This window comes from Stylophora pistillata, chromosome 1, assembly GCF_964205215.1.
Source record: "Stylophora pistillata chromosome 1, jaStyPist1.2, whole genome shotgun sequence".
Taxonomy (NCBI): Eukaryota; Metazoa; Cnidaria; class Anthozoa; order Scleractinia; family Pocilloporidae; genus Stylophora; species Stylophora pistillata.
The window spans coordinates 17,472,582-17,483,261 of NC_142519.1; the positions used below are offsets into that span (position 1 = coordinate 17,472,582).

The following is a 10,680-nucleotide window of genomic DNA, read 5'->3' on the forward strand; positions in this document are numbered from 1 at the left end:
CCCAGCTAGAGATTGGAAGAGAGCTAAGGCATTGAGAAATTAATGGTAAACGCAAATTGTGATATAAAATCCGACAATTACTATAAAGAAAGTTCAGACCATTCGTAAGCTGTTTTGTTAAAGTTTTTTTAGCTGCTCTGACACTCTTCGCAATTTGAGTGCATTATTTTACTAAGAGTAAACGGCTCAGAACTCGAAGTCGCCGTTTGACAGAGCTGGCGGCCAGGAATCAAAGAACCGTGCACGACAATACAAGCGGACCCTTGTTATCTCGTGGGCAGTTGGCGCAATTTTAACAAGGGTTAATAAGTGCCAAAATTGTCCCCACGGCTACCAGGGAGTTAAGTGTCCCTTTAGGGTTACCTAGTGGAAAATAACCTTATGTGATAATAGGAGAAAAAAGTAATCCCAGAATAAATGGGTGGGTCCACAGAGGTGTTAGATACAAAAAGAGTCATCTGGGCAAGTATGTTGGAAATGAAAAATGGTCCGCGGCCGCGCAGTGGCAAGTGGGTAAGATCCCTTGGGGGCTTGTTTAAAGGCTTTATGATCCGTTGATTTAGGATAAAAATTTTTTTAAACTGCAAGTCACAGCTAGACCTGTCCCGATTGTGCTCGTAAAACCATAATCATTGGCGTCTCGCTTGTACCCCCCCCCCTCCCCCCGCCTCCAGGCCTTTATAGATTATGCTAGCATAATTTTTGGCATAATTTGAGTAAACTGGCATAATTTCTACCAAGTAGCAATGCTAGCATAATTCGCATATTTTGATAATTATCGGATCATTTTTGATGGTACAATTTGATCATTGTTCATCTCTACTCCCAAGCACTTGGTGACGTTATTCGATGTTTTAAGTTTTAGTTCAAGTAGTAGCATTTGTAGTTCACTGCGAATCACTGAGCGGCGTCTGAAACGGTCTGAGCCCGGGTTAACATGAACCACATGTTTATTTGAATTTCATTGTCGATTTGTTGCGTTTCTTTCTTATAGACCAATGCAACGGCTTCTAATTAAAAAATGTATTTTTTGGACTTTTTTGCAATTTTTCAAAGAGCATAATTTTCAAAGAAAGGGGCATAATTTGGAAAAAAGAGCATAATTTTAGCATAATTCCACCAAAAAAAGCAATGCTACCAGCATAATATGCTACTTTTATTAGCATAATCTATAAAGGCCTCCCCCCTCCCCCCCCCCCCCCACTCCCCGCGCCTTCCGCGTGAGAAAGGATTTTTTTTCTCGAAGTCAGTAGTGGTACCTTAACCTTTACCATCCCCCTTATTTCCTTAAAACAACAGCAGCATGGACAGGATATTTCAGCGCCTCACTCAGTTTGGGGGGCATCTCAATTTGATTTTAATCTTATAATTCGTAATCTCCTTACGTGGAAAAGTCGAAAAAAGCGAGGATATCGATAAGTAATTGACTCATCCCCAGATTCCAACCAATGTGTTCGCCGTGGAGGAAGTGGAGGTCTGTTTCTAAACAAATTCCAAAATGGCGGCTACCGTGAAGAAACATGGAATTCGTAAAAGACGTTTTCCGCAAAGCGCTACAAGGCATGCGTTAGCTTCACCCTATCTTCTTGAATGGTAACAGTTTTCTCTCTTTATTGGGACAACTACGACTTAACAACTTTTTAGTTTTACCAAATTTTAACAGACATGTTACATGTAAGCTTAAAATAACTTCTGGACGCGATAAAATATTGAAAGTTCATTTTAAATGAAGTTATAAATACTTTGTAAAGTCTCTGGAATGAAAAAAAATTTATAGAATTCAAGCTGGTTCATTTGAAGTTCCTTTGAATATTTGTTTTACATGAAAATCTACTAGCTGACGTTTACCATAGTAGCACATTGCTTTTCGATCAACCATTACTACACTTTTATTATTATAATTATTATTATTATTGTTATTATTAACATTATCATATTATCATTATTTCAAAGGCCTGCACTGAAAAAAGGAGAGGGTAAAGTGATTATTAATGAGATTATTAGGTGAGTATCATACCTAAAAAGTAGAAATATGATGTTTGCACTACAAAAATAATTATTGTGGGAGAATTGACCTGCTTTTATTGCTGGCTTTCACTGTCACACCATCATCAAAATCATTCAACAAATAAAGCCAAGAATCAATGGGTTAATAGAAGATAAACATTCAAATAGTCTGGCAAAGATTCAGGTCTGGGTGATGTTTCATGCAAGAGATATTCAAAGAAATACTTTACTCAAATTTAAAAGGCTTTGTATGGAGATGCTATGGGTGTGTCCCATCGAGGGGCACAAATATGACAATGGGAGGCTAAGTTTTGCAATAAAAAGCCTGCATTCGTCTTCAGAGGGCTCATAAACATCCACATGAGTATTTATTCTCAGACAAGGTGTGTTCAGATTGTAAAATCTCAGTGGATAATTCTCTTTAACCTTTGTGACAGCTTTTGTGGCTGCCATTTTATTATTTGGTTACATAAAAGCTTAGAAATTCAACCTTGCTTTATCACAAGTTAGGTGAAAACCCCTATCAAACTGAAAACTAGTAAAAAGACAAGCCTTCAGCTGTTCTTATAACTAACTATTTATAAAAATAAATACCAAAATCTCAAAAGGATTGATAATTACTCAAAATTATTATAATTTATTGTAATTTTGATGACATCACATGAAAATCAAGAATAAATAGTGTAGCAGTAAAATCCTTATGCTGCTCTTAATGCTTATTTTGGTACTATTTGGCAAAATGTTGTTAGGTAAGTAGTTGAGTGTAGGTTAGTGCCTTGTTATGTAAAAAAGGAATGTTAACATCTCAGTAGAAAAGTACAAAGCATTTGACCCTGTAACTCCTAAGATCTGAGTGTTATTTCTCCCCTCTAGCAGCTACAGTTTCCTTGTAAATTAGTTACAAGAAGTTTGTATTAGATCAATGAAATGAAATTCAGAACATTTGAATTGCAAAATTAAGTGTCCTTCATTCATATTAAAATTGTGAAAAAAAAAGAGAAAAAAATGCAAAAGCCGTCAGCCAAACTCATGAGATTAAGTACCTGTGAAATTCAGTACAAGTAAGGTTCAAGTCAATTGACTAATAATGAACACTCATTTCAAGAAACTTTGTTCAGTACAAGTGAGCATTTTCCCTTTGCAGGGTACTTGAACCACTTCAATTTGAACAACTGTGTACTAAATCAAGGAAAGCTTCTGAACAAAATGAGAAGGATAGAATAAAGCACCTGAGATCAGGCCTTCTATTGGGCCTTTCAAATGTTATAAAAGGCTTGGAAAGAGGAACTGTCAGATTGGTGTTGGTAAGAAAAAAACATTTCCATTTAATCATACCATTATAACTATGAATGACAATTTTTTGGGACAGGCTTTTCTAAATTATGTTTATAATACTTGAAGTCACACTATAGACTTTTACCATGGGGAAATTGATTAACCAAAGGAAAATTTTCCTGAATTCACTCATGGTAAATTTATCTTGGGTTTCAATTTCCCAAGATCAAAAAGTTGTACCAGCCTTTGTCATCAGTCTCTGGGTTGAAAATTACAAGACACTCAAAGCAGCAAAACATTTTGGCGCACAAATCAAGTTGTTAATATGATTGAAACACAAGGATATCATATATTTTTTCTCTGATTTCATTTCAATTTTTTACATCTTTCAACAAGCACAGCTGTGACAAAAGTTATTTTCCTACAACATTTGATAGTCGGCATGCACAACAAGGGTGATGAACCATATTCCTCACCAATGACAGTATCGTTATTTCCTCTTCAGAATGTACATGTAAGCTGGTTCTTGGACTAAAATAAACATTTAGTGGAATATTCCAAGAACTGAAGATATAAAAGTGAGTTATACTCACATAAGAATTCTTAACGGCACCATCATAAGCTGTTAGTGAAAAAGAGCATGTTGCTAAGCATCACATGAATTAAAAATGGTTTCACAACATGACATTCATCCACATCAGTCATTGACATAATTATACCCACCGATAAGAACAGATTGGTTTGCTTGAGTGGGATTTCAAGTTTCCCTTTCTGTTGCTCTAAGGTAGCTATCATGGGGAAACCTTTTGTTCTCTAGACAGATCCTGGCTCCAGAAGCTAAAATTTCCTTGAGGTAATTTACCTCGAAAACTTGGTCATACTGGCAAGTTTAACTGAGTTTCCTGCGGATGGACTGTCATCTAATTTTGTTTTCCAAGAGCAAAAGTCTGTTGTGTGACCACAGCTGTTGTCTCATTCTCCAATGCTTTTCGCCTTAAGTTATAAAGTGATTTTTTGAGGTGATATGTTGGCTACCAGAATAGTAAGATTGTTTGTGCAATAGCAGGTGATAGGCTTATATACTACTGACAATGCATTCTCCTTAATAATCTCAAAGTAGTCCAACCTGTCAGTGCCTTGCTGATCAAGTATATTCCCTAACCTTCAACTTTGACGAACATGTCTAATTTATCTGCTTGCTTCTGACAGATCAATATTTCCTGATCCTCCCCCAGTAACTATTTATTTACAAGTAACCAAAAGAACTGGTTACGATTTTATTGTCTTTTCTGTGTAATTGGTGATGAGGTTTGGTTTAGCCTTCCTGTAAGAAGAAACTGGGGACTTGAGTGGGCTATTTTCTCCTTAATTTTAAGGTTGACCATGCTATTGAACCTCCTGCTCTTCTTCAGCATCTTCTCCTGTTGTGTGCAACGAGGAAGGCTCCTGCTTGTGCCATAACTGGTATGAGTGACTCAAGAGTACCACATGTGCTTGGGGTTCGCAAGTTGGCAGCTTTTGCTTTTAAGGTTGGTTAGCTAGGAAGTCAATCGAGAGCTTAGCATGGCCCCCTAATTTTGAGTTTTCATGATTTTTCCTTTAAGATTTAGCTAGTTTTAGTGCAAAAAAAGGTTTTCATCCAAAATTCTAGATATGGTAATTTTTCTTTCATTCTTTGTTATTTTGGTTCATTCTTTGCTAAGTGTGAAGTTTGATTCACACCCAACATACGCCATCTTTTGTCCTTAGCAAAAGAAAGGTTTAGCAATATCCATTCATCTGGTAATTTTCATCATTTGCACCAATATCACCCCTACTTGATGGAGCCAAATATTTTTTTTTGAATAATTATTTAATTAGTAGTTTATCCTCCATCAATTTCATGCAAGGCAATCTTATGATTTAACTTCTCTCCTTTTAAGAACGCTGATGTCCCAACAATATACGATGGCTTGGTTGATTATATCATAATAAGAATTTTGCCTCTGGATGTACCCTGGCTTCTTTCTAGTAGAGAGCATGGAGAAACTCCTCCCGCCATGAACACTGCTGAGGGAGAGGATTCTGATAAACATTTGCCAGGTATGCAGAATATGGAAAGGAAAAAAATTAGATTTCAAATGCAAGAAAATAGTAATGGTGGCAAAGGGTTCCAGTTGGCATATTCACAAGTTGGTACCAATGCTAATGAAAATTTGCACATTGGTGAAAGCAAATCAGCAATTTTGCAAGGTGCTGGGGATTCCAGTTGTAATTTTTCAAGCACTGACGAGGCCAACGGAATTTTACCTGGGACAAGTGCTTCTTTTGTCAGTTTGCAAGATGCTAGTACAAATATGTCACTAGCTGATGGAAGCCCATCAAGCAGAGGCAATACTGCTTTAAACTCATCAGATATCAGTACAGACAGTAAATCCAAACTGCAGTGTGGTGGTAATTATGCTAGAAATTCTCAAGGAAATCCTGAGGATACCCAACGTAGCAGTGGTGCCAAATTTAACAGAGACCACGGTAAAGGAAGAAGACATGGACAGCCAAGTTTAGTTTATCTAAGACCTTTTGTAAAGAGCTATGACATAGAGAAGGAAAAACTATCCAAGTAGATTATCGGATGGTGTTTTGACCAGAACGTTTACCATTGATTGTTGTTGTTGTGAAAAAAATTCTTTTATTGCAGCTGAACTGCGAGTATCATTTTTTTTTTACTTTAATATTAACTGTAGGTCAAAATGTGATTTATTTCATTTGATTGTGATCAGATTCCTTTACGAAGAAGGAATGAAGAACTTACTCAAATTTCCCTCACTCTCGAGATGTGGCTTGCGAGCTACTTCAGTTGGTCTAGAACTCAACTTTTACCTGACAGAGCTGAATAACGTATACGCATGCGCCAGGTTTTGCCGCAGAAACACGGATTTTGAGTCGTTCGCATGGTTGATTTCCTGTTCTGTTGCTTCGAGGCGTCGTTTTCCTTGCCGCTTTTCTTTTACAGAACAACCTCCAAAAATTTGGTACACCCCTTAAAAATTTTCAAAAATTAATTTTCGCCTGTAAACCTTTAGAAATAGGAAAGTGCCTTCGACGAAAACAGAGTTCCTCGGTTTTAAAGGTCAGCCCTTATTATTTTACGCTAATTTCGCTGAATTTTAGACCTAGGACACTTGAGCCCGCGTTGTTGACCGCATACCCATTTCATTATTCAGCTCTGCCCTATTACCTAGTATCTGGTATCTTTACTCTGACGAAGGGCTAACGTCAGCTTTGAAACTCTTTACGGTGGCTTATTGACGTTATCAACTCAATGGATAAAACCAAAATTACTTTGTTACTCCCACCTGCGGATCAAATTCAAGTGAAGAAATGCTCCGTTATGGGCCGTGTGAAAGATCGTGCAATAGATCGTCGTTTATGTTGAGTGATCTTTTTACAAAGCAAGGTCCTGCGGTTCTTCACTGAGAACAAATTGGCTTGACGTAATGCGACACCAAATTCCAGACAGTAATTTGGAATCTGATTGGCTACGCCACTTGATATTTATTCTATAATAGGCAGTGAGTAAAGTGAGAAGCCTAACAGTGTGTGGTAAGCCTAAGAGTGTGTGGTAAGAAACAAATATAAGGGCCATGGTTGACGAAAGGAATTTCTTACCCATCCACGTTCCTTAGCTTGGCCTTTATCTATAGACAAGTAAAAAGTAAAGGATTTATAGAGTTTAAAGTCTGCAAGGTATATAACAGGTATCCTGATCGCTTGTTCACTTGAGCAGATCAAGGCCCTGGTCTTGATACATTAATACATTGATACATTCATGACGTCTCAGTCTTAGTAAGTGATATCTTTAAGTACGCCTTCCTGTATCGAAGCACGTGTTCAGTCAATGTTATTAGACTCTGGTCTGTTATTAGGCCCTGGTCTTGATACATTAATACTTTTATACATTCATGACGTCACAATCTTAGTAAGTGATATATTTAAGTACGCCTTCCTGTATCGAAGCACGTGTTCAGTCAATGTTATTAGACTCTGGTCTGTTATTAAGCCCTGGTCTTGATACATTAATACTTTTATACATTCATGACGTCACAATCTTAGTAAGTGATATCTTTAAGTACGCCTTCCTGTATCGAAGCACGTGTTAAGTCAATGTTCTTAGACTCTCAAGGAGAACCAAACACAACAATTACCCAGATCATGGGTGATTAACATGTAATTTCTCCCTACAACATCAATAAATTCATTCATCAAACAGGTAATGAAAATACTCAAATTTAATGGGAAGAAGTTAATGTTTATCTAGCACCAAATTCTCGCAACTAATTTAAAGTAACTGTGTATCAGCTGGAGGGGAGACTTAAAAAAAAACCTTCCGTAGATCTGCGGTCGCCATCGCAGTGGTAGGTCAGTTCTGGCCACAAAAATCACGTTTTCTCCGTACAAATTTAACTATTCCTCAGTAACACGTTCTAGTGTGTGTCTTCGTCTTGTATAACGCTATTTCTCGTTAGAGGTCGTTCGTATGCTATTGTTACACTCACTCAACTGGACAAGCTTCGCCACCATGGGCATAGAAATTTAGGGTGGACGCTTCTTAGAGCGTGGGCACTTATTCGAGGATATACGTTAAGCCAGGTATGGAAATTTGTTAAAAAAAAAACTTACATAAAAAATTAGATACAAAAAGAGAAAAAGGAAAAACAAGGTAGAAAGGATGATAATGAAGAGAGCAAAACCAAAATGCAAATTTCCTGGGGAGGAGTTCCTCGGCCCCCAAGCCAGATCGAGAGTCACTCCTTGTCCGCAAATTCCAAATCATACTTGGGGAGAAGTTATTCGGCCCCCAAGCCAGTTAGAGAATAACTCCTATAACGTGATTCGAACTCGCGACCTCGATGACCTCTCTCGCACTCGTTGCGCGCCCACGATTGCCATTCGACCATCTGGAAACTAATTAATATGTTGGTATAAGTTGTCGGTGTAAAGAGTTTTTAAATATTGGGCTGGGGGGGAGGGCGAGGAGCTTTGTGTGACTGAGAGTGCAATTAAGCGTTTCCGGTCAACAATAAAGGAAATGAATCACACAAAGAACTGATAAGAGCTATGTAAACGAGGAATATTAGCATATGTTGTAATGGCGGACGCCCTGGTTTGCCGGGGCTCGTCAAACACGACGATTCGATCGGACTCTTCTCAAAGAAGCTTTTAAGTATGTACATTGGGACAATGTTACACACCAGGTATCACGAATTTTTACCTCTGTGGACGCATTTTTTATACAGACATTCATTTTACTTTATGTTCAATTTTTATCAGACGCGGCATTTTTAAAACTTCATTTGTTGGATAAATCAAGACAGACTTGTAATGTTGTATCTTGGTGCGGTAGAACATATTTAATAAAATTATACTGATTGACATATATTTATGTAACCATATGAGCTAAACTAGTCCAGGAAAGCCAGTGCTAGTACAGAGACATGGAAGACATTAACAGAGATTGTAAGAAAGCCGAAATGTTTTGAAATTTTCTGGCAAGAAGACATGGGCCGCAAGACTTCTTGCTGAAAAGAGGTTTTACACCTTATATAATTTCTGGTGAAAAATGATTTTCCATAAATTCATGTTTGATCATCCCGCAGTTTCTAAACTCTAACCAATAATGCCTTATAATTGCCATCCGAATTTCATTCACGAAATCATTATCTGAGAGAAAGGAGGTGTAAAGTTTCCAGTAACCTGGACCTCAAGTAAGAAGAAATAAGATCAACGGATGTTTTCTTTGCTTGGACCTCCTCCCCTCTTGTGACCAACAAGAAGGGTTCAAGATTAAGGGGAGTGGGGGTGGGGTTACCACATCTGTTAGGACCTTTAGTCGGCGATGGGGAACTTGACGTCTTGATTCATTTTGTGAATACACTCAGTGCTCATGGTGAACTACTGGGACAATTTGTGCTGGGTTATAGCTGCTGGTGAGCCATAATAAGAAAGCGTTAAGTTGATTCTAATCGGCATAGCAGTAAAAGCAACAGTTTAAGTGTCATAAATGCTGCTTCTAACGAAGAGATGATTATACACCGAATGCAAATATGGCGTACAATTTGAATTGCTATTGTTCTGGACTGACTAGCCTCGTCTTCACGTGGAAACACAAAAGGATTATTACATGTGTGAGAGGCTATAGGCTAGTCAGTCCACAACAATGGTAATTCAAATTGGACGCCATATTTGCATTCGGTGTATAGGATTATATTATTTTCCCTTGTTCTTAAATTGTACGGCTCCGTGCAATTACACAAACTGTTGTGCTTTCCTTTTCCCGTGGAGAATTCATCGTGAAAAACTGATTTCGGAAAAACAAAGAGAAAAGTACTAAAAGTATATCAGAAAAATACCACAGTGGCCCACAAGATAACGGCTCAGAAAAAAAGAGAAGATAAAAAAGGATTATAATAAGGGGGGAAAAATAGCGGGGAGAAGATCCCCAAGTCGGTTAGAGAGTTACTCCTTGTCCGCCAGCTCCAATTCATATTCGGCCCCCAAGCCAGATTGAGAATTACTCCTGTAGCGTGATTCGAACCCGTGACCTTGGTGACCTCTCTCGCACTCGTTGCACGCCCACGACTACCATTCGACCATCTGGAAACTACTTGATATGTTAATATAAGTTGTCGGTGTAAAGAGTTTTTAAATATTGGGCTGGGGGGGAGGGCGAGGAGCTTTGTGTGACTGAGAGTGCAATCGAGCGTTTCCGGTCATGAATGAAGGAAATGAATCATACAAAGAACTGATAGAAGCGATGCAAACTAGGAATGTTAGGATTATTGTATTGGCGGACGCCTTGGTTTGCCGGGGCTCGTTAAATACGACGGATTAGGCAACAAAGACTTGTAATGTACCGCTGCGAGAGGACATATATAAAGAAATTAAACTGGATGCATGTAGACACTATCTTACACTTCTTTAAGTATTTACTATGGAACACTTCTCTTTATAGAAATTCATTTGTTAGAATCAAGAACGATTTGTAATGTTTGCTACTGACCTGGTACACGAAAGAAACGTCTCACTTTTCCTTTTCCATACATACTGATTGCACCATTCAAAATACATGGCATTTTGGCATAAAATTAGATCCCCTCCCAAGAGGCAAAACTTTGCACAACTTAACAAAATAGCATGAATCGGGAGAGTTACTGAAAGTTTGCAATTTTTCGACCGTTAGCCGACGACATTTAATATTTTATAGAAGTAAAGATATGTTTCTTTTATCATACGTACTAACGATTTTAAGCATTGTTTATTAAACATTGTTTGCTACAGTCAAATTGCATCAGTAGCAAACTTTTATATTGCGCGCGCGTGGCGAGCGCGCGCGCGCGAGAAGATTGTGCATGTTTGAGC

General features: G+C 38.0%; 1 protein-coding gene across 2 annotated transcripts; it reads left to right on the top strand.

Annotated features, from left to right (window-relative positions):
- Positions 1-1,434: 1,434 nt before the first annotated feature.
- Positions 1,435-7,541, top strand: LOC111321251 (uncharacterized). Of its 2 annotated transcripts, none has more exons than XM_022924079.2 (5): positions 1,435-1,593; positions 1,954-2,004; positions 3,152-3,311; positions 4,659-4,811; positions 5,205-7,541. In XM_022924079.2, exons 1-5 carry the CDS (start codon positions 1,499-1,501, stop codon positions 5,883-5,885), a joined length of 1,140 nt encoding a protein of 379 aa, XP_022779814.1. In that variant the 5' UTR covers positions 1,435-1,498; the 3' UTR covers positions 5,886-7,541. The 2 variants fall into 2 exon arrangements, with proteins under 2 accessions (XP_022779814.1, XP_022779815.1); XM_022924080.2 differs by having other exon boundaries at positions 4,695-4,811.
- The last annotated feature ends 3,139 nt before the right edge of the window (positions 7,542-10,680 follow it).